This window comes from Charadrius vociferus, unplaced genomic scaffold (genome assembly GCF_000708025.1).
Source record: "Charadrius vociferus isolate BGI_N301 unplaced genomic scaffold, ASM70802v2 scaffold280, whole genome shotgun sequence".
Taxonomy (NCBI): domain Eukaryota; kingdom Metazoa; phylum Chordata; class Aves; order Charadriiformes; family Charadriidae; genus Charadrius; species Charadrius vociferus.
Genome location: NW_009646340.1, coordinates 684,882 through 708,948, shown reverse-complemented (window position 1 = coordinate 708,948; position 24,067 = coordinate 684,882). Strand labels below are relative to the sequence as shown.

The 24,067-nt window shown below is 35.4% G+C and overlaps 1 protein-coding gene across 1 annotated transcript in view; it reads left to right on the top strand.

The window, feature by feature from the left end:
* Positions 1-8,196: 8,196 nt before the first annotated feature.
* NCOA3 (nuclear receptor coactivator 3) overlaps positions 8,197-24,067 on the top strand; it is a 21,853-nt gene continuing 5,982 nt past the window's right edge. The window contains exons 1-14 of the mRNA XM_009887733.1: positions 8,197-8,291; positions 9,894-10,066; positions 11,771-11,871; positions 12,853-13,027; positions 13,580-13,768; positions 14,023-14,124; positions 14,940-15,080; positions 16,298-16,445; positions 17,141-17,529; positions 17,785-18,665; positions 20,232-20,367; positions 21,480-21,672; positions 22,213-22,448; positions 23,866-23,992. Of these exons, the coding sequence (XP_009886035.1) occupies positions 8,203-8,291; positions 9,894-10,066; positions 11,771-11,871; positions 12,853-13,027; positions 13,580-13,768; positions 14,023-14,124; positions 14,940-15,080; positions 16,298-16,445; positions 17,141-17,529; positions 17,785-18,665; positions 20,232-20,367; positions 21,480-21,672; positions 22,213-22,448; positions 23,866-23,992 (3,080 nt within the window). The 5' untranslated portion in view covers positions 8,197-8,202. The remainder of the gene's footprint in view (positions 8,292-9,893; positions 10,067-11,770; positions 11,872-12,852; positions 13,028-13,579; positions 13,769-14,022; positions 14,125-14,939; positions 15,081-16,297; positions 16,446-17,140; positions 17,530-17,784; positions 18,666-20,231; positions 20,368-21,479; positions 21,673-22,212; positions 22,449-23,865; positions 23,993-24,067) is intronic.

The window sequence follows — 24,067 nt, the reverse complement described above, 5'->3', positions numbered from 1 at the left end:
AGCTGACTGCAGAGCCCCAAATGCCAGGCTTTTTAGAAGAATACTTGCTCTGAGACTGGCAATTGCTTAGTGCGTGGCTGTGCTTTGGTTCAGGCGCTCTAATAACCTAAACTAATTCATGTGAAACAGAACAGAAAATGATGGTGAAATAAAATATTTTTTGTACTTGAAAAGTTAAGTTGGCTGTTATCTCTGTACTCGGAAGAGGAACCATAAAAGTTTCAAGTAGTTGTAACAGAGTTAAATGGTCAACTTTCAGTATGTAAGAGTTTGGGCTTTCATTAGCAGGAAGAGACCAAGTACTGTTGAAAAAGAGGGACATATTTTATTTTTCATTTAAATGTTGTGGATTGTAACAATGTAATGACTTATTAGATTATAGAATTTTAACATACTGTTTTTTAGTGGTAGTAATATAATAGGTCTAATTTACTTTTGATATATGGCAAAATTTTACTGTAGTGTATTTGGTGTTAACTTTTTGGTTTACTGGGTAGGGTTTTCATCCCTGCTTCAGGTTGGTTTAATTTCATCCTGGTCTGTAGAACAGAATTAAGAGTACCTGTCTAGCTTGCCCTGCCAGTTGATGGTTCTTCTGCAGTGTTTGGCCAGACCAAATGAGTGCAAATGCTACTCTAGATGCTTTTCTAACACTTCAAGAGCCTTCAGATTATTCAGAAGGTTATTTTTTATTTACTTCACTGCAGTACTTCTTTGAGAAGTTGTATTCCATCTTCTGTTTAAACAACTCCGATATTGACATCCATGGAATGAATATTTACTTGAGAGAAATATAAAGGGAATATCCTAAAACTAATTTCAGTTGTGTTCAGGTTTTTATGTGGTCTTCAACTTAAAACATTTTCAGGGTTCTTCTCTTTCCCCTTGCATTTCCAGTCATACAGAATCCTTTTGATACTTGTGGGTCTCGAGTCTCGCATCTTTAAGGGATTTTGTGCTGTTAATTTCTCCTGCATAGATCAGCTTCTCAGTGAGACTTTTGTTTGTGATCCTGTTGAACAGCTTCTGTTTGTGCACAGGTATATTCACCAGTTTATCAAGCTGTTGTAGAAATTTGAGGAAAAAACACATGTCAAAAAGAACAGTGAATGTAAATTATGCTACCTATTTGTTTCATAAATTCTGTCCAGTGGAGACATCAGAAAATAACCCTTGTGGGGTGTAAGACCATCCCAGTGAAGCTGATAGCAAACTACCACTGAGTGTAGTATAGGTCTGGTTTAGCATTTTTACAGAGATTAACAACTGAAGGATTTAATTTCTTGTGATGTGCAAATGTTTCTGGTACTGCACCTTAAGATTTCTTAGATTTTTCTTCTCTCTCTTTTTTTTTTTTGTATGCTTTTGTTCTGGTTTCCATGATTAGCAGAGGTTGATTTAGCATAAAATGGTGTTATAGAAGTCTTTAATTAGGAGACAATTTACCCTTGATGCTTACTCTTACGTGACCACATTGTCAATCAACCTTCTAATTGGTAATTCTAGTTCATATAAATAAAGCTACAATCAGTATTGTCAAAGGGATAGTTAAAATAGCAGATGAATGCATATGCAACCAGTTGATATGAAAAGCTTCAGTTTAATTTCTTAAGAAATGAGCTACTTGAATCAAACTCCTTTACCTGCCTGCTAGTGATTACCTATTAAGTAGTCTGGGTAGAAGTATCAATTTTGAAACTCTTGATTTTGGATAGGGCTATGGTGTGTGCTTACATGTGAATGTCTCATAAATATTTCCCAAGAGCAATTTATTTTTCTAATTAGCTTGAACAGTCTCTGCTTTACGTAGGGCTTTAAGCAGTTTTCAGTAAATCAATTCAATCACGCAGCTGTTGTTTAAAACTTTTCTTAAGTTACTGTAATTCTCTATAGAGACCCAGAATCTCACTAATTAGTACACTTAATCATACCTTGTATAAAGCGCATGATAATATGGATTAATCATTCCTAGAATTTCATAGAAAAACAGAGTAACAGAAACCTGAGTGTTCATAGCTCTGAAGGCAGTTTGCTATTCTCATGTAATAGTTATGCGCCAAGCAATGTGCACGGGCTGACATAGAGTGCCTGTGCACTTAATTTTTACATGCCAGTCATAACTTCATAAAATAATTAATTTGGGGCTGCAGCTTTTTATATTAAAAGTTACTACGATCAAACATCTACAACAGTTTCACTATTTCTTCCAAAGTGAAAAAAAAATTACATTTAAAATAAATATATTTAGTTCTTATAGGAAAGGAAGTCTGGCTTACTGGGTGGCATTTGTGATTTAAGATTCCGACTTTTGAGCTGTTTAGCATATAGCAGAGATGACAATTAGTTACAGTTATTTTAACGTCAACCACGTTTAAAACCCACTTATATCTCAATATTGAGCATTTACTTTTTTGTAATGTTATTAATATTAGATAAAGAAAATTGATAGAAAATTAGATAAGAATTGAAAAGCAAGCACTTTTTCTTTAATGTACAGCCTTCTTTGTTTTTCAGGATGTGACTTAAAATGACTTCTGATTCTGAAGGTCCTCTGAAAAGTATGCTGTGCTTGAATGTTTGTTAAGGACAAGTAAGTGACTGATTTCATATTTGGACTACATGTACCTGAATAGTTATTCTGTTATAATTTTTAAAGCTACAATTTACAAACTGTACATGTAAGTATATAAGAAGCATGTTCTTAAAAAGAAGGGGGGGGAGGGGGAATGTAGAAAGAAAGAAAGAAGAAAAAAGAACAAAAAAAAAGAAAAAAAGAAAAAAACCCTCTTACTTCACTACTGCCAGAAAGGCTTTTTCTAAGTTTGTTTGCTTGTGGATTCCTATCTGTATAAACAGGAACATCAGTTGTTTCTGTGGTCAGTCTTATAACAAAAGAATCTTTGCATAGTTTCAAGAATGTTTTGAATCAGAAGTTTCACTGGAAGGCTATCATACTTTTTACGTATGTGTATTTGAGGGAAATAGAAGTTTGAAATAACAAATTTTGACTAAGAATACAGAGTTGCTGAATGGAATGTCCTCTATTCCATTTATATCAAATACAGTTTAAATATTTGGGGCTTCTCTTAGCGTAAACCGGTTAGTTTATTATATTTTGCATCCTAAAAAATTGTGAATTGTATATTGGTTTTTAGAAAGGAGGATTATATTTAATATTTTAACATTATGTACAATTAAAATAATCCAGACCATCTTCATGATTCATTGAAAAGGATTGGATTGGTTTGATTTAATTCTTCTAATTGGCTTATTTTGGGGAGTGCTAAGAGCCAATTTATGCTTTTTCCCTAGTGAATTTTTCAGACAAGAAATCAGCTCAGACAGAAGAGCTTCCAAGCATGCAAGATACCATGAATACATATATTTAGTATAGGAAAAAGTTGATGGTTTCATGAGACCAAAGAAGTGTTAAAAAAGTTTTTATGCAAATAATACAATTTTTTAAAATAGTTTGGATATGTTTTAAATTAGTACTGTATGGTTGTGCTTTGTGGATTTTGCTTTTTTGTGTGTGTGTGGTCAACTATTTCAGCTAACCGAATACAAAAACTGAATCTGAAGTGTCTGTTTATATTTTTGGGCCCCTGGTAGGACAAAACCTTCCCAGTTGCAATGTCGTATTTGGTGAATAGGTCTTTCATCTACAACTACTGAGAACATGGGCTTGAGGGGAATAACGCTTGAGTTAGAGAAGGAATACAGTTCATTGAAGGATAAACTAGCAGAAAGTGATCTAATGAATGTTAAGTTATAGCTTTCCAATTTGTGTGAGGGTGAGCTGAGTAAGACCAGGGAAGAAACTATTGTATCAACCTGAAAACTTTCTGCTTACTGTGCTTTTTACTTCTCAACGTCCTTTTGACTTGAATGCTCTCTAGGAATTGGCCTTAGGAACTTTCCCGAATTCAAACATGCTGTATTGTTGACATGTGCATCCTTTTCTTGGTAGTTGGGACAGAATTTTAGTTAGCCTGTCAAAATACCGGGTTCTGCCAGGTTGAAAAATGCTAGTCCTAAATGCTGATGATTTCTTTAAATTCTGTGGTTTTGTTAGGAAGGCTGTATGTTGTTGCAATGGATGGATTAATAGTTACTAGAACTTGTTTCTCCTGCAAAAACCAGTGCCTTTTTAACAATCCATCTATGGTTTTCACTAAGAAATTAACAGACCTGATATGTGAAAAATATACAGTACATTGCAAAGGATGTTGACACGTGCACCTTATTAATAAGGGCAAATGTTTTTTCAACGCACTTATTGATGAGCAAAAAGGTCTTTATTATTTTTTGTTTTCATGTTTCCCGTTTTTGATTAGTGAGAAAAATTTTGGAAAATTTGGGGTTACATCTGAAAAGATAAATCAAATGGTAATGGAGAAGCTATTATTTGGTATTTGCAAATAATCATGAAAGTTTGGAACTTTTTCTCCAAATATTGCTGCCTTTGGTTCCACTCCAGTGGTGGAGTATCAGTATGTAGGGGTTCATTACTGCTACAACCAATGAAATTGAACAACGTCTTACTTTGAAGACTTTGAACCATCTCTTATGTCGTCTTGTTTTTTTTTCAAATTTACTTTAAGTATAAACTTTAGAGGACTCTGGACATACTTGCTTCCATTCAACTTTAAGATTCTCTATTTCATACAAATGTATACCTTTCTAAATTATTTGGCAAGAGCTAGGGCTTTGTTTTTCCAAATAACTTTTGGAAAATAATACTCGACAGAGTGAAGTGTGGCTTGTGTCATCTGTTTTCAATAGCTAAATGGATCAGAGTTTTAATGTTTGAAAGCTGTGTTTTGGAGCTGTCTTAAAATAATGATTAACTTTAGGAAAACTTGCCACACCCCCAAAATAGATTTCTTCTTGGAAAAACTTTTTAGCCCACTAGAAAGTATAGGTTCATATTCAATGAACAAATATGACACTTGGTACTTTTTAACTGGTGATTTCTTTCATTATTAATGCACTGAATAATGGCTTCTTTTGCTAATATTTCCTGTAGCAGGGAAATTAACAATGTTAACAATTTGTAATGTAAATCCATCTGTATTGGGAAGCAGCTTCTGTAATTTCCTCAGCGAAGCGGTTACAGAGTTGTTCTAGGCATTACAGGCCTCAATAAACTACCACAAGTTATTTGGGTGTAATAGTAGGGGAACAGTCTACACAGATTACCTAATTTTTCCGTCCTTCTCCAAGCTTCTATATTTAGGCACTGAAGGTTTTCTTAAATAGAAGAAGGGTTGTATTTTCTGAAACGTATCAGGTTTCTGGGATAAAATGGTTTTGGTTTTCTATTTAATCATATTGTGAGTTATCTGTCAGTACAGATAGATGTTAAACCAGAAAAAACGTTTCCATTATGAATCATTTAATGCAACCCTGTTACCTGCAAAATTATGTTTTGGTGAAATCTCTGTCCTAGGTCAAATTTTCAACTATTTGATGTATCTTTTCTCTTAAATAGAATTTACTCTTGGCTTTTGGCATACTTGCTGTGCCCACACCCTTCCCGAGCTATCCTTGAGTCTTATGTTTTAAGCTCTTCCTTTCTTTTTCCGCAGTAGGTCTTAATCCTGCAGCTCTATGCTCTGCCTGTGAATGCAGTTACAGGCGGGAAGCAGCAATCCTGGAGTGTGTGCCTGTGTCACCTACAGAATGACTCTCAGGATTCAGCCTTAGCTGCGAGGTCTGTAGGCATGAGACCTTATGAGTCATATGTTCTGTTGAGTCTCAGCTTCAGATAATCAGCTGCTTTTTGCATGACCATAGCCTGTTTATATAATCTGTTTTTGAAACTGCTTACTTGTTCAGATGAGTAGTTTTTCATTCAGCTGCTTATTGAAGAAACTATCCCCGCAGTTATTCAGTACTATACTGTCATCTACTGGCGTAACAGTATATTTTTCTTGAATGTCACATAAGGTCGGCCACTATAAATGTATTTGAGAGGTTTTTTCCCTGTAGGAATATACGATTGAATAAAAGTCTTCTGGCTTGCTCGTTCATCTCTCCATTTTGCCTTATTCATCCTGGTTTTGTATCAAATACTTAGATGTAAACCCAACTTCTTATCTGTGCAGACCATAGTTATGGACTTAGGCATCTTTTATAATGGTTTATTTCAAATGCAAGATTATGTTTTACTGTTGTTTTTAATTTTATTGTGATGTACAAGGTATATTATCCTTCCTCTGCTAATGCCTATCAATTGGGATGAGGATTGGTTATGAATACAATTTTATGTTAAGCATTGTAACTTTTCCTTAGCTGCAAAGAGACCTTGTGCTTTAAAGAGATGCCATTTTACTTCTGAGCTTTGTACACGTGCCAGAGTGATCCAATGTCAGCTCCTCAGTGCAGCCAGCAGTCCTCTGTCCTGTCTGGCTTTCAAAGGCTTGTACTGCTCTAAGAATGTCCTTTTAAATTCTCCACCTGTAGCTAACATCCTGCAATAACAGTATTAGCTATTGCAAGCAACTCACATGCTGCTTCATGCAAATATGTTCTTGTGTGTCTTGGCCCTTTCAGTTTAGATTTTAGAAAGAACTAAAGCACTACTATTTTTTTCCCCCACAAAAGACCAGTGAGCAAAACCCCCAATCAGTCAAGGTTAGTACATCAGAAGTAATACACACACTTCTCTTTTCTTTAGATATCCTGTTCCGGAATCACTTAGTTGAGAAGGTGCCTTTCTAAGGGGTTGGTTTTCTTTGCTGCAAGGGTACACTGCTGAGTTATGTTTAACTAACTTCTTGTTCACCAAGGTGCAATGATCCTGTTCTGCAGAGCTGCTTCAAGTCAGTTGGCCACCAGTCTCTGATACTTTAACGTAAACTTCATTTAGATGAAAGTATGTCTGTCAGTTGCTTATCCTTGTGATATGTGATCACAGACTCCTAGGGATTTGGTCATCCTAAGCCATTTTTTTTTAATAACTGTAGTAACGGTGGGCTTGGCTTGTATAGATCCTTAAAGAACTTTTTTTTCCTTGAAAGATTTATTAGTGCCTGGGTTATACATTATGGAAAAGTTTCTCTCCAACTAACAAGTATAACTGTCTTACCTAAATATTTAAGACCAGTTACTGTTGTTGCTGTGTGGGGTAAAGAAATCCAGTCTGAACTACATTGCAATAAATTAAATATACATCTAATTTGGAAATTTCTGTAAAAAGGATAAAATAATGCTAAGTTTCTAATTGCCCAGATGTGTCATCTTGTCATTGTGGTACAAAAAACCAAAACACAAATTATTAGATTATTTTACAGTTCTAATTATGTTCTGCCAGTCTTATTTAAGGTAACTAGGCTTTAACAAAAGCAACCTATTATTTTACTGGATTATGGCCCAATCTTTGCTGCAGAAGCAATAGAGTTGAAAGAGTTGTGACGTCTTTGCTTGCCTTGTCCTCAAAGTTTTAGAAAACTATGTTCATTTTAGAAGGTTTAGCAAGAGATATGAAGTTAAGACTGTAGTAACGTGTTGAGCTAGAGATGGTAATAGTAACCTCTTGGCTTTATACCAAGCCAAGTATGAAACTCTCATTTAAGCCCACTGATTTACTCCTAAGGATGACAGTTATTTGAGGCTCCAATAGTTAGATTACGTGAAGAGAAAAAAGGGGCATACAGAAAATGAAATTCTATTCAACATTTCTGTATTTTCAATGTTCTGGTCACCCATCCTTCATTACCTTAGAGTATCACTTGCCTTTTTCTTAAATGATAGCTAACTTTGTCCTTGGTATTTAACTATGTTTTGGTGTAACATATTAATTTACCGCTTTCTTTTCAAGTTATCTAAACATACATTAAAACACTGATAATCTTTTTATTTTCGGACAAATTGGAGCTATACAGTGGTCCCAGTACTACAGTGCAAAATTTTAAACATCTCTGAATCAAGTTAAATGCATTTTTTAGATTTATTTTTGTTTACATTGAAATAAAGCTTTGTAAACCTGTGCTTTGGCAAGATACAAAATGGATTTTAAAAAAATGGCAACCAAATATTATTTTTTAGTAATGGTATATGGATTTCCAGTAAAAATACTGACTCATAAATCTTATAAGTAACTTATCTGGATAAGTTCTCTGCATTTTAAATTATTATTTTGAGATGTTCATTCACAATTCTTATTTTATTGCTTTTAGCTACCGATGCATGGTCAAGATGAGTGGATTAGGAGAAAACTCCTTGGATAGCTTGACCAGTGAGTCAAGGAAGCGCAAGCCATTGCCCTGTGATACACCAGGTGCAAGGTAGGTTTATATAGACTTCTCTCTGGTTTTGTGTTAGGAGTTTTTAAAAATGTTTTTCAAGTTTTCATTGCAATTTAGAGTAAGTTCTAACTAATCATTTTGTTGAGTTGAGAAATTCTCTAGGCCAGCTTCTGTTGTGAAGATACAGAACTTTACTATTATGTGTAGATACGCCAAAGCTGGTGAACTGTGTTATATAGTTAGACTCTTGCATATATCTTAATAGAGTGAATATGTAAGGAATCACTGTTTGAAGCTGTGATTGCAAGGCAAAAGTAGAAAAACAACTTGTTTCACAGAAATTTCAAAGGTAGCATCTTATATCTGGTAATTGATTTGGCAGGCCTCATTTCAGATGGTTATGGTCAGCCCAGAATACTGCAATAGGTTGAGCATTTTTTTTTTTGGCTTCTGTTTCTCCAGGCTTGTTCTTTGCAAGCTCGTCTTGAATTTTGACATTCCATGCTGTCTTCCTGCCCCTCACTCAACTCCCTCAGAGATCATTATCTGAGGGAATCAGTTTTCTGTCCCCTCCAACTTCATTGCTTTCCACCACAAGTTAAGGGTTCTGTGTTATCCTTTCATGTTCTTGTTCCCACAGAATATTAGCCTTTATTAACTTTGTCTTCAGTTTCACCAAAATACCAGGCATCATGTGTACTCATATTTCTTCCTCTTATATATGTCCCCACTGTCCCATGCTAATTGCCTTCATCATGCAACAGATTGTGTATGAGATCCTCAGATTGTCCCACTGTATCCCATATCTCTTTGTGAGTATCCTCCATTCCGATTTCTCTTTCCTTTTCTCCAGCGTCTGTCCGTTCAGGAATTCTTTTTTTCAGTTTGTCACCCTTCGTTAGCGTTCTTTATCTTTCAGGCTCCTGCTTTGTCATGTATTTGTTCTCTCCAATATTGGTCCATGCATACTTCCTAACTCTTTCACTTGGTTTCTTCTCAAAGAATATTCATTCTTTTGATTCACTCAGTGTGCCCATTCTTGGCCTTTCCCTTTCTCCCGAGTCCTTCTTTTCCTACTCTTGGCATACTCAGTGTATGACACTGTTCTCTCTGTTGATTTAGACTGTAGACAGTGTCTTTAGGCAGCACATTAATCTAAGCAGGAAAAGGAATTTCAGAGAGAGTCTTTATTCCAGCAACCTACCTTCTGTAGTCATCTTGTTACAAGCAAACCAAAGGGATTTCATAGAATGTTAAAATTATATTTCGTCTAATAAATTATAAACAAGTCTAAGTAACTTTTAAGGTTCAAATATACTTTCTGTATGAGTGTTACAGTTTTGTAATGGGCAATTGCTATTTTCATTAAATTTAACAATAGAGTAATCACAGGAGGATTTTTTTGGATGAGTAACTTTGTCATATCCTCTTAAGATAAATTTGTACTTAACATTCTTAAAAAAACCAAAAATGTAACAAAACACATGAACATCCCCTTCAGATTTATGTTTGCTGGAAGAATAACTACTACCTAGGTTTAATAGGTGGGTGTTACATGAAGTACATTAAAGTTGACGGAGTGAGCCCAGCTTTTGTGTATGATGGTATGTAAGTATATGAAATGATGTTTTTGGTTCCTAGTCTGACCTGCAGTGGTGAGAAGCGTCGGCGTGAGCAGGAAAGCAAATACATTGAAGAACTGGCTGAACTGATATCTGCTAATCTGAGTGACATTGACAATTTCAATGTCAAACCAGACAAATGTGCTATTTTAAAAGAAACTGTGAGACAGATTCGACAGATAAAAGAGCAAGGTACAGTTCTCCGCTGAGCCAAAATAAATAATTTCATTTTCTTGTGATACCTTTTCCAAAGCAGTAGTTACTTGGGAAATTGAGTAGTGTTTTTCACAATAGCACGTCACTGAAGAACTCTTCAGACTTTGACTTGAACCAAACCTTTAATATGCCTTAAATAATTTTCGGTTTAAAAGTAAGCAAGTGTTTACCATCACTTTCTTTATTGGGAATCGGGGCTTTAAAATTTTGTATGGCCTTTCTTATCAGTTTTCTGAAAATACTGGGAAAGCTTGAGACAGTCCAGACAGAAATTAAAACCAGGTAATATTGTACCATCAGCTGGTACAGTATACCAAATGGTATGAAGAATACATACTGTTGTCTTTCACTTCAAGGGACTTCATGCTTAAAGGGACTTCACTGCTTTGAAATTAATTTCTTAAAAAATACCTAGTTTCTTGTGGGGCACACTTTTATTCATATATATTAATTTTTATTGCTATTTTTCCTATTAATGTTTCTATGAACTTTGCTTTCTTTTCTTGTGCTGTTTAAGACATGTTTCCAATATATTTAAAATGCATTTAGCTTGAGATCAAATAATTAAATAGTGCAGTTGACTATACTCGGGATATAGTTAAGTCAACAAAGGAGAAAATAGCAATTCATCAAGTTTTGGTAATTTTTGTCAGCGAGTGTATACCCAAGTGGTATAGTAACAGATTATTTTTTTTTAACAGACAAGTATATGCAAAAGCTGTTTTTTGAAATGTGTGGTGAGGAGGGGTATATATATAAATTTTTTTTTTTTAAACCGCTCCCTCCTTCCCCCCACCCCAAATGACCATAGCCTGCCAAGTGTTTATATATCTTTGGGCAGTAAAGTATTAAAAAAATCAAACGAGCTATGGTGTGTATTTTACGTGTCTTGATAAATCGCTACATCTTTTGAAAACATGTTACAAAAGGTATAAAAAAAAATATCATCTTAACGTCTGTTTTTAAGGTTTTTCTAGTGTAATCTAGCGTATTCTAACGTAGTAATTCTCTTTCTTTATGCGGTTGATTATGTGTTAATCTTCCCTTAGGATATTGTACTGCTCTTGTGGTCTGCTTAGCCAGCCAGCGAGTTCTACAGAACAAAGTTTACAATTTGTTTTCTGTAATTCTGCTGACTGGTGTGGATTCACATTCCATCTTCCCCATTTATTTAGGATATTTTGATTCTTAAAACATGATTTCATTATATACACACATATGCATACATACACACACACATACGCACACCTGTATTAACATGAGTGAAAGCCTTTTTGTGGAACAATGGTGATGGCATCTGAAAATTGTGACCAATGTTGATGAGATGATCAAAATAAAACCAGAAGGAAGAGATATGTATGAGTGTGTTTAATGGCCATTGAAAGATTCAGCAGGGATTCATCAGACAGATGATCCCCAAAGCAGCAGCAGAAATATTAATCATGAAGCAAGTTGGTCCAACTTTAACTGTCACATCAGTTTATGTAAGCAACAGGTTTGGCATTATGTACCTGTGACATCTTTTCTCGTCTTAAGCCACTAACAATATATGAGTCTTTGTCTCTTATTCATGCTTTTTTGTGCCTTTATTTACACATTTCCAAGAATCTGGCTTGTAATATTAAAATGTGGTATTCGTGTGAAATGTTGCTTTACTGAAATGTGTCTTTTGGGTTTCAGGAAAAGCAGTTTCTAATGATGATGATGTTCAGAAAGCTGATGTATCTTCTACGGGTCAAGGGGTTATCGATAAGGATTCATTGGGACCTCTTTTATTACAGGCAAGTGTAAATCCCTATGGAAACCAGTACTTAAGGCAGGTGAAAATATTACAGTAAGGCCTGCAATCCGACAGTAATAAAGAGCATGCAAGAACTGTACAGAACTATGTTTGACAGGAATAAAATCTATCATGTTTTCTTAATTTTGCGGAAATTCTCTGTAGAAAGAAATAGAAGAATAGCATTTGTTTTTTTCTCATGTTCTTGTGCTTTACTTTCTCCAGCAGTTACTACTAAAGCAGTGCTTAGTAATATGAGGGATATTTTGCTTTTTTTAGAGGATAGGCATTAAAATAAATGGATGAGGTTTTGCGCAGACGACAGGTTTGTGATGTGTATTGAGGGTCATGTTTCTAAATTGTGAAGCATTTTAGACAAATGTTGCCATCAAGTAAAATAAGCTAAGAATAATTGTAAAAAAAGGTGCATAGCAGATACCTTTTCTTTATACCTAAAAAACCAATCCCTTATTTACAAGTCCATTAAAAAGCACTTTTGAAACTTAACTGTTTTACATAGATATTGATTTTTTTTGTCTTTCAGTTAAGAAAATACAGTATTTTAAGATATGAATAGACGCTCTTGTCTTATCTTGTCACTTGCTGGTGGAAATGGCTTCATGTTCATGTCTTATTACTTGTTTCTAGTGAATCTCTTTTTATTTCAATTTGCCAGCTATTGAAATAATGTTACAAATTCATTATTGTGTGTTCAGATAAAGCAAGAATAAACCAAGAAGGCTGGTTATCACTGTGAAAGACTCAATGGAATAACAAATGAGCAGATTAATTTTTAATATTGAAATCATTCTTTACCAGGCACAATCTTCCTCAGAGAAAAATTTAAAACTTCAGCTCTGCCCTTGATGCATGTAATGCATGTATTGTAACTTGACATTTATCACCCACATAGTTTTTAACTAAATTATGTTCAGAATTAGGCAGCATGTCTTATATGATATTTTGTCATGTTAATATTTAGGCATTGGACGGTTTCCTGTTTGTTGTAAATCGAGATGGGAACATAGTATTTGTGTCAGAAAATGTCACACAGTATCTGCAGTATAAACAAGAAGATTTGGTTAATACAAGTGTCTATGGTATCTTGCATGAAGAGGACCGGAAGGACTTTCTTAAAAACTTACCTAAATCTTCAGGTAATAAAGGCTGACTTACTACACTGTTACTAGGCTATTTGCAAATGATCAGAGAAGAAAAAAAACAGCTTGTAATAGATAACCTTTCAAAACAGATTACTTATATAAAGAATATTTGGCCATAGAAGTGTGTTAATCTTGAAAAATATTACTGTGTTCTTACTAAAGCATACTACCAGAAATAAATGTGCTGGAAATTCACACTGTGCAATTGCCTTTGCAATTTGTTTACCTGTAACTTAAACCAAGGATACTAAAGGAACAGGTTGCCTAAAGCTGCAAGACTAGCTGAGGGAGCTTATTTCTTTAAATATGTGAATGACTTTTCAGCTCTCCTTCAAGAAACTGGAAGTGTCATTTTGAAAGAGGTTTTTTTATTTTTTTCTCAATACTACTGTACCTAAGGTATAAAACTGATGGTATATTGAGAAAGCATCTTAGTATATTCTTTAATCTCTATAATCTCGGAACAAGGTATCTAAATTAAGAAAAATCTGTTATAAATTGATTTAATCTGAAAATCTTTATAAATTCTTACTGTGTTCTTTTAAGTTAATGGAGTTGCTTGGACCAATGAGACACCTAGACAGAAGAGTCATACATTCAATTGCCGGATGATGGTGAAAACCTCTCATGATCTTTTGGAAGATGTAGGCAGCCACCAGGATACACGTCAAAGATATGAAACAATGCAGTGCTTTGCTTTATCTCAGCCCAGAGCTATGATGGAAGAGGGGGAAGGTAGGAAATTTTGTGGAATTACTGTGCACAGAAGAAATCTCCGAGTAAAGCTTTTTGGTATTTGGTATGTGTTACAAAATCTGTAGCTTCTGCAATCCTTTTTTAAGTAAGTTGGAACAGAATGCAAAAACTTAAATTCTCATTGTTTGTATTTCCATTTTAACAATGAATGACGCTTCAGCTTTTTTATTAGATGCTTTAATAGAATAAAGCAGGAGAGAAATTAAAAAAGAAACATTATTTTTTAAATACAGATTTGCAGTCCTGTATGATTTGTGTGGCACGTCGTATCACAACTGCAGAAAGGGTATTTCCAACAAATCCAGAGAGCTTTATTACAAGACATGATCTTTCAGGTGAGAAACATACCCACGATGAAGGTATGAAGGTATCTTTGTTGTCCATGTGCTCTTGTTTTAAATAAATCAGGTATGTAAATAAATCGTATATCTGTAGTGACTACCAGAATTCATACTGAGAATTCCCGGCTGGTTTTTGCAATATATCTCTGTTGGCAGTGGGGTATAATAACAACTGTGGGCCACGTTTTCTGTCTCTATGCTAGTATGCTATTGTTTGGCAGCTAAGTGTAAAGCATTACTTGTATTTTAATTTGGCAACATTTCAAGTGGTTGTCATTGGGCTTTCCTTTACACTTAAGAAATATTTTATATCATAACTGAAGCTAGAACGCTTGTATTTTTCTACAGTACGTGAGCTAATGTTTAAAGTGTTTTATGCTGTTTAAATTGAAATACTTGTATAACCTAGATGGGACTTTTTCAGATGTCAGCTAGTGTTTATGATGTTCATTTGTAGATGTAGTTGGTCAGTATCTTTGAAAATTTTACTGTGTATACATCCTTTGGGTACCTGTAACCAAAGACTAAAGTTACTGTTTGCTAAAACTCTGGCATTAACCTGTGGGTGCTTAACTTACTCTTACTCAGTTATCTAAATCCCTTTGAATATTGATGTTTTAACAAACAGCATCATATTCTCACATAGTCGATAATTCATAAATACAACTTCTGCATACTCCAAATCTTTTGTTAGGCTGATGAACAAGTAAAATGGTGATACTGGAACCTTCTGAAATGTACTATATTTATACAAAAGGATTGGCATAGTCATAAAGAGTTTAACTTGTGTATTTTCTTTCCTGTTACAGGCAAGCTTGTCAACATTGATACAAACTCATTACGGTCTTCCATGAGACCCGGCTTTGAAGATATAATTCGGCGGTGTATTCAGAGGTTCTTATGCCATAATGATGGACAGTCATGGTCAAACAAACGCCACTATCATGAAGGTAAAAATCTGTTTGCAGTCTTGGTTGTACTGCTTCTCCTAGTGGCTGCATTTTTTCTGAAATACAAAAATGCTAAATTCTGCCTGTGTTCATTTTTTTCAAATTTTTTGTTAGTGTTAATTGCTCTGACTCATATTTACAAGCTGAACGAGGATGACCTCTTGAGAAACAGGAATTCTGTGGAAGTTATTTGGTTTTTCTAATGTGTCTCTTTTGACAATTTCCATGGAAAATACCAGATACACAATCTGGGAGCCTGAACTAATCTGTTTTCCACAGATTGATACAGCAATGACAATGACAGCTATATTTCTGTAATAACATGTAATCCTTAAGTATGATTAGCTTGTTACCTTTGTTTAACATTAGTATGACTTTCTTTTTATTTTAATTCATCCTTTCTTTTGTTAAAGGATAGCTTACTAAAAGTGGTAATGGTTGTGTTGATGCCTTTTTCTTCAAGACACAAGGGTTCGAAATACTTTTCAGTGTTCCAGTGTTATGTATTTTGTAATGCTAATTTGATAACCATGATACATAAAGTGAAGTACAGCCATTGTCTTCAGTAAGAAAGATGACATTTTCTAAGTTTTCTGAACTCTAGTCTTTTTTGAAGGATTCATGCAGAGGAGATACTAAATAACGAGAAACTCATACTGGCAGAAAATGGAGTTTCCATTCCATTGGAAGTTCTTCGACTTAACCGATTAAATGAATCCTAAATTAACAAGAAATTTGGAGCTCAGGTTAAAACCAAAGGTTTCCACAATTTTTTGATTGAAATAAAACTTCTAAACTTAAAAATACTTCATCTGAAGGCTTCCAAGTTTCATTCCTTTTCCGTATTAATTACCTGTATTTTTTAGCGCACTTAATATTTAAGTGTTGATTAGTCCTTCTCCCCAAGGAGAAGCCATGGAAACCTATTAACCGAGGCTCGGAAGTCTGTTAACAAATGTAGAATTTTGCCAGCTGTGCATGGTGAGCCCGAAATACTGCAGCATCAAAATAATCTTGTTTGCCTTTATCGTCCCTCTACTTAATTTAGGAGAAAATGTGGAATACTTCCTTTTTCCAAATATCTAGCTTGAGTGTGTCTTTTTTTTTTCTTTTGAATTTTCAGCAAATGATGGATATTGTGTTAAAAATATGTAGAGTGCATATTAATAATTTTTGTTTTTTTAAATATGAACTATATTTGTGTATCTCCTTTGCAGCTTATACACAAGGTCATGCTGAAACACCATTGTACCGGTTTTCTTTAGCGGATGGTACTATAGTGACAGCGCAAACGAAGAGTAAACTGTTTCGAAATCCTGTAACTAATGACCGCCATGGATTTGTCTCTACCCACTTTCTTCAAAGGTGAAATCAGTGGTATCTGTTTGTCATTTAAATGTCATAGCTTTTAAAAATATATCTGATCTTGAAGATATATATAATGATGAAACACTGAAAATAGAAATGCTCAGTTACATGCTTTATCTTACTCTTTTTAATTGCAGACCAATTAAAAAGACAACAAACCCCCCTCAGGTGCATCATTGATGACTCAAAGTTAAATGTACCTTAAATAGCACTTCCTGTGACCTGTACTTGTTGATTGCAAGAATAATTGAAATGCCACTCTGGAGGGAATGTGTCTGCTTCTGGCATTAAAGTGCCTCCAGATGCTGAAAAATGAGTAGCTGAGATTGTTCCAGGGTATCATTAGTGTGCACAGTAGAATGGTGTCATGCACTGACTGAGGAAAGGAGTAAAAGAAGGAAGATGTTTAAACTGATAAATCTGACTAATGGCTGTTGATGAAAGCCTTTTGAAGGGGTGATACTGTGTGTACTCGTAACTCCAATCACCTAAAGGACCAAGCACTTGTGTAATGAATAAATGAGAGGCACGACTTAGTTCTGCTTTTGTGGAAGCTTGAATTCTCACTGCTCTTTTTGAAAAAATATTCAGCAAATTATTTAATAATGTTATTCTGTCTTTGTGGCACTTGATTCCAAATAAGGTTTTAACTTGCTTTCTTGGGGTTTCTGTGGACATTGTTGAATTTACAGAGAACAAAATGGGTATCGGCCAAATCCTAATTCTGTTGGGCAGAACATCAGAACACCTGTGGCTGGAAACACAAATTCTGTTGGTGGTCTTATGAACATGTCACCTGGTCAAGCCATGCCGATGCAGAACAGGAACTACAGTATAGGAGATCCCAATGCAGCGGGTCAGCTCAGCAGCATGCGTTATGGAGGCCCTGGCAATATGGGGCCAGTGAACTCTGGACCCGGAATACAGTCCTCTGCTTATCAGAACAACAGTTATGGGTTAAATATAAGTAGCCCACCACATGGTAGTCCTGGTTTAACTTCCAACCAACAGAATCTAATGATATCTCCTAGGAATCGAGGGAGTCCAAAACTGAGTTCACACCAGTTTTCTCCAGTTACAGGTATTTTATTTTTAACTATTAGCTCTTTTTTTTTTAAGCTATCTTTTCCCAATTTTATCTGAATTCCATCTTTCATCCTTTTGAACATTTCTCTATGACCTTGTATGTGTTACTTAAATGTAGTATACCTAATTTCATGGTAAAAACTTCTTTTAAAATAATTAACTCAATGTGCAGTCATACATAATCCAAAGGAAAAATAGATACAGGCAGTACTGTATTCTAATAAGTTTGATCTCTGTCATGTTATAACAGGTATGCACTCTCCAATGGGATCTGCCAGCAACACCGGCAACAGCACTTTCTCTAGCAGTTCTCTTAGTGCTCTTCAAGCCATTAGCGAGGGTGTTGGAACTTCCCTTTTATCAACACTTTCTTCACCGGGTCCTAAGCTGGATAATTCCCCAAACATGAGCATAGGTCAGCAAAGTAAAACGAGTACCCAGGACTCCAAAAGCCCTTCTGGTTTGTATTGTGAGCAAAATCAAGTGGAAAGTTCTATCTGCCAGTCAAACAGCAGGGATCTCCTCAGTGAAAAAGATAGTAAAGAGGGAAATGTGGAGGCTTCTGAAAGTCAGAGAGGACCAATTGAAAGCAAAGGGCATAAAAAACTGCTTCAGCTTCTCACGTGCTCCTCAGATGAAAGAGGACATTCTACAGCATCAAACTCGCCTCTAGACTCAAATTGTAAAGAATCTTCTACCAGCGTTACCAGTCCTTCAGGAGTTTCCTCGTCAACATCTGGAGGGGTATCTTCCTCTTCAAACATGCATGGGTCACTCCTGCAAGAGAAACATAGGATTTTACATAAATTGTTGCAGAATGGTAATTCTCCTGCAGAGGTAGCCAAGATCACAGCTGAAGCTACTGGTAAAGACACGTATCATGATGCTGGTAATACAGCCCCCTGTGGAGAAGGCACTGTCAAACAGGAACAACTGAGCCCAAAGAAGAAAGAAAACAATGCTTTACTGAGATATCTGTTAGATAAGGATGATGTTAAAGACCCGCTTTCCAAAGAGTTGAAGCCTAAAGTTGAAAGTGCGGATAATAAAATGGGACAATGCAGTAGTTCTACAATTCCTACTTCTAGTCAAGAAAAAGAGATGAAAATAAAAACAGAACCAGCAGAGGAGGTACAGTATAACGTAAAATGATGGTATTTTTATAATAATAATAATATTTTTTTATTACAGTGAATGGCTAAGTGTAGAACATTCTTTTTAGTATGTGCGTGTAAATATTCCTAAGAAAGTTCTGTGCAAATGGTGTGAAACTCTACGCTCAGGTTTTATTGTAACTGAAAAAGCACAAACAAAGAGAACTGCAGGATATGTATATAACCAAATGTGCTGTGCTGAAGTCCTGGACTAATGTTATCTATCTTTAAGTTATGATATGATTTAAGGTAGCGTATATTTACAAATTATTCCTTAAAATCAGATCTTTAACATCAGCTGTTTCACATAGCACATGTTTATGTGTATGGCTTATTAGGAAATGGAGCTGTAATTGCCTCTGTAATTAGTTGGCAATACAATAGCAAAAGGTAAAACGATTTAATTTTCAAAATAATACACAGAAATGTGTAATACTTAAAATAGCTATAGATTTGGTTTAGTTCATTCATTGGTTTTAGCACTCTTTTTTTTTATTTCCTTAAGTGAGGGAAAATGTTGTTCCAAATACCTATATATTCACCATTCAAATAAATACACATATATTTATTTATTTCAATGTTTCATGAGTTGAAATTCCAAGAAATGTCATGATATGGGAAACTATATCACTATGGAAGACCTCTCCTGAAAGCAGCAGTACGTTTGTTAGGGACAGCTGTTTTTAAAATTCTAGATTGCAGATAATAATATTTCTGTTGTATTTAGTTCCTGAGTCACATTTGGAACCGATTCAAAGTAAATAATACTGGTCAGGATGGCAGAGTTTACTGAAAACACGTTGATATCTTAGAACTTGGATTTCCCAAGTCAATAATAACTATGTAAATAAAACATTCCTGCACAATTTTTATATTAGCTAATGGCTGGCTTATAACATTTTTTTGAGTACTACTTATGGAAAAGTCACAACGGTGTAACCCAATGCGCAGTTTCAGTACTTGCTCCTGAGATCTAATTAACGTATTCAGAGAAGCTTCTTTTGTGAAGATATGAATCCCATATATATGCAATTCTTTTTCTGTTAAAACTGCATCTGGTTTAAAGACAAATTTTTAAAGGTTAGGGCTCCACTTGACCAGAAAAATCTGTGGGTACTTTTCATATGTTGTTGTGTTTACCAGTGATCAAATTCGGCTTTTTGTGTATGACAAATACATTTATTTTTTTTTATCATCGAATGGGACACATTCTTGACATTGTTTGCTCTCATTAGTGTTTTTATCTTTGTAATTTGTGATGATTGGAATGTTTATATTCAAAGGTGCTTTTTGTTTTATTTATGTGTACCTCCAGTTTCTTCCAATTCTCAAAATTAGGCAAGGAAAAGACTCTAAAAAAAAAAAAAGTAGCTAAATAGTATCTAAAGTTTGTTGGAAATTGAGAGATAGCCTAAAGTACTGTCAGTGACCAAAACATTTGTCTCCCAGTTATATCTTTTAAGATTAGAGAGGAGCTAAATAAAAGCTGAAGGATAGGCATACGATAGTAAATAACCTTGGTATTTTACTGTGTCTTTTTCAGATGAGTGGAGACTTGGATAATTTGGATGCAATTCTAGGTGATCTGACTAGTTCAGAGTTTTACAATAATGCTATGGCTGCAAATGGAAATAACCTTGGAACAAAGCAAGCATTGTTTCAAGGAAATGCCCTATTGGGTAAGGAAATCAGTATCACTTTGGTTTTAAAATTAGGGTGTTCTTCTTACCTGATGTAAACATAATGCATCCTCAAATCCTTAGAGATTACTTTCTTGATCTCCTGTATGCTCAAGGACAAATGTAATGCAAAATGGCTAATCATGCTTTCATAGGCTATTATGTAAACTATGAGCTGTCTTGACAGCACTCCTCTATGATATGCGCAATGAATAACATTATCTTCAGTTCCTTCTTTTATGGTTTCTTCTGGGTTTGTCTAACATAGATTTCTCCAAGACAAGATGTCAGTAAAAACATTTTGTGAGTTGTAAATTAAAATGGAGAATTTTTGTTCCTTACAGATGACTAGGGAAATAATATGGGGTTGATGGCAAGCTTTTGGTTTTCCACTTATTCTATGTGAAAACATCTTGTGGCCTGCAAATTCTAATCAGTACCCCTCCTCGACATTGAAAGGAATTCCCTTCCTTAGTAGGAAGCTGAGTAGGAGGGAAAGATTAGAACATTGCTACTAGACCGGTGTCATTGCCGTCGTCACTTGCTTTTATAACGTCAGTCGTGTCTTGATTATATAGGGCAGCCTAGGGAGGTGAAATATGGATAACAAAAAATGTAAAAACAGGTACAAAAACACGTAAGGCCCCTGACACTATTGGCTGTGGAGCACAGTGATTTTTGGTTAATTAGTCCATGTAGCACACTGTGCTCAGGAACACACTGCATCTGGATTCAACCTGTTCAGAACCATTTGACTTGTTTCTGTCTCCATGTCAGAGTTATCCAAAGGCTGGGCAGTCACTCATAGGTATCAAAGAGACTGTAATACTCGTGTGTTTCAAAATGTAAAAAACATGGTTCATTACAGAACGTAAATTAAAATGAACCTTTTTATGTCTAGGGCCAAAGGGAACTGCATTTGGCTTTTTCTGTAAAAGGTCCTAAATCAAAATGTGATTCGTGTAGTGAGAACATAAGCAAAATAACTATTCCTGGCTTGTTTAAGGTCAAATATATGTGCCCATAAATAGATCCGACTTCTTTATTTAAGTCATTAATGTTACTTTCTATTTAAAACATACAGTTGTATTCTTCTTTTAATTATTTAGCAGGTATGAGGAGTCCCCAGTCTGTGCCGACTACCCGCCCACCTTTCACCAGAGCCATGTCTTTAGACAGCCCTGTGGGCTCAAGTGCTCCAGTGAGGAACGTCAATGCATTCTCCACGTTACAAAAGCAAAACTTGATGGGTGGAAGTCCGAGAATGATTGAAAACCAGGACAATTTTGGAGCAAATCTGGGTTTGTTGATTGTGTTCAAATAGATCTCATTGTAAAGGAAAAAGCTTTTCTGTAAAAAATGTTGCAAGATTATAATACGAATTTTGGTTAGAAGAAACCTTAACGTTAAAGAGAATTAATTTTACCATCAGCATATAAACAATTTTTAATTATTATCCCTAGCTAAAATTTAAGAACATAACTGTTTACCATCTGTGTATTACTAGCAGTACTTTACTTTTGCTTAGTAGTTAAATTATTTTTCACTATTTTGAGTTTTGAATTTAACATGGTTTTGATCTATACAAGCAAGAACAGGTCACGATGGCAGTCAGTCATTAATATTTTAAAATACATTTAGATTAATATAGTCGTTTGATGATTTAGAACTTGACTTGGTAAGCTTTAGATGCTTTTGTAGGAGTTCAGGGAATTGCTCTGTCATTGGCAGGTGTCCTTGTTGGTAAAACAAAACATAAACCCCATAAAAATAATTCTAAAACCTAAATATGTAATGTATTCTAGATGACAAGTTACTATATTTTCTGCTCTTCATTGTAGCAAGTGCTCCCAACAGAAATGTAGCAATGAATCAGCATCAGTCAGGAGACTGGGGTTTGCCAAACTCAAAGGTGAACAGATTGGAACCGACAAGTTCTGCTTCCATGCTGAGGCCAGGACCCGAGTTTAGCGTGTCCCTTCCCAGGCCCACGGTGGGGGGCTCTGTGTCTGGGCTGCCCGTTCGTTCTAACAGCATACCTGGTACAAGACCGATGCTACAACCGCAAATGATTCACATGAGTAAGTTCTTTACTTTTTATTGTCCTACTTAGCACAATCTCACCAGTTGCTTAGTCAGTATTCATCACCAGAATCTTTTGGGTTTTGATACAATGCCAGCTTTTCATCCAAAGGTTTTTGGAGGTAAAGACTGTTACTTTCACTGACAGGGACGTTTGATGAATTTTTTGTGTTCTTTTTGTTTTCTTCTGGTGATATCTGCGTGTTTCATACACAGATAATTCATGCAGAGTCTCCATTATTTGGGGGGATAATTTCTGTGTATTTCTTTAGTGCAGTACCTCTCTACTAAATTCTAGGAACTAAATGCCATCTATGATTATATTTGAAGATCGCAGCATTGTGATTAATTTAATTCATTGTACTTGATATAGATGGGGTTTTTGCTGTTAACTTGTTGGTAATGAGGGTTTTTTGAAGCTTTTCCTTAAGTATTTCAAAATTCTTCTCACATGGAGTATCCAAATTTAATATAAAACCCAATTGCAAATACAGGTTCTCTATTTATGTTTGCATGGGAGAAAATAAACTGCATGTCTAAAATACGAAGAGAGTCTTAACGCCTGTGGGGTTTTTCTGTCCTGTATCTCTAACAAAGATTTAGCCTAGGGCTGAAATTGTCCTGTCTAATGTGCCAATGCTGGCATGCCCCAAATGGGTCAAAGGTCAAAATAGGCAGTGGCATTCCTTTTTTCCTTTTTTGTCATGGAAGGCTACCAGGGCTGTTACCAGTTCCCTTAGACAGACTTACTGTTTGAATGTTGACCTGTGGATATAAGGCTAAATCGGGAGGAAATTTGTGCAGTCTTGACCAAGTCAGAATTCCTCAGCTTAGCGTCCTAGAAATCATTATTGCTAGGTGATTCCTACAAATATTGGGAAATAATGGGATGACCCAAACTCTCCTATGTAGTGCTGTATGGCTCTGAATAGGTGGAAGGAAGGCCATACTCCCAAAGAGTAAAATGTCAGTATGTACCTTCTGTTTCTTTTATTTTTCACCTGTTTTGGAATTTAAAATGCCAAATGTTGTTGATGTCACTATGACAATGTGTATTTGCTAGTACCCAGAAAACCCATTGGTCAGAAAAGTCTTTTTTTTTTGGATGTAAAGTTGCTGTTTTCCTAGTTTAGTCCTGTTGTCCTAGTTTAGGGGCGTAAGGATTTGAAATAGCAATTCTGCTGTAACAGAGCAGCAGCTTTAGATCACTGTCATATTTAAATCGGTGGTCTGTTACATTTCTGAAATTATCTTGAGTGTGAGTTTATGTATGTATACACTTTAAAACATGCTAATGGAAAGCTCGTGAAGCTGTTTGACAATTTCTGTGATCATCCACAACGCTTTATGTGAACTCAGGGAGAACAAGATGACACCTTTTGTTTTTAAAAAACACACAAATGTTTCAATTCGCAGGGCCAAATGAGATGAACATTGGCATGGGGGGGAATCCGTACGGACAGCCAGGACCATCTAACCAACCAGGATCATGGCCTGACAACATGCTCTCTGTGGACCAAGCATCACGGGCTTCACAAAACAGGTAGAACTGGGGAAAGTTTTAAGATAAGTTTAAATACAGTTGTTCACTGTTTGTCAGAACAATTGAAGGGAAGGG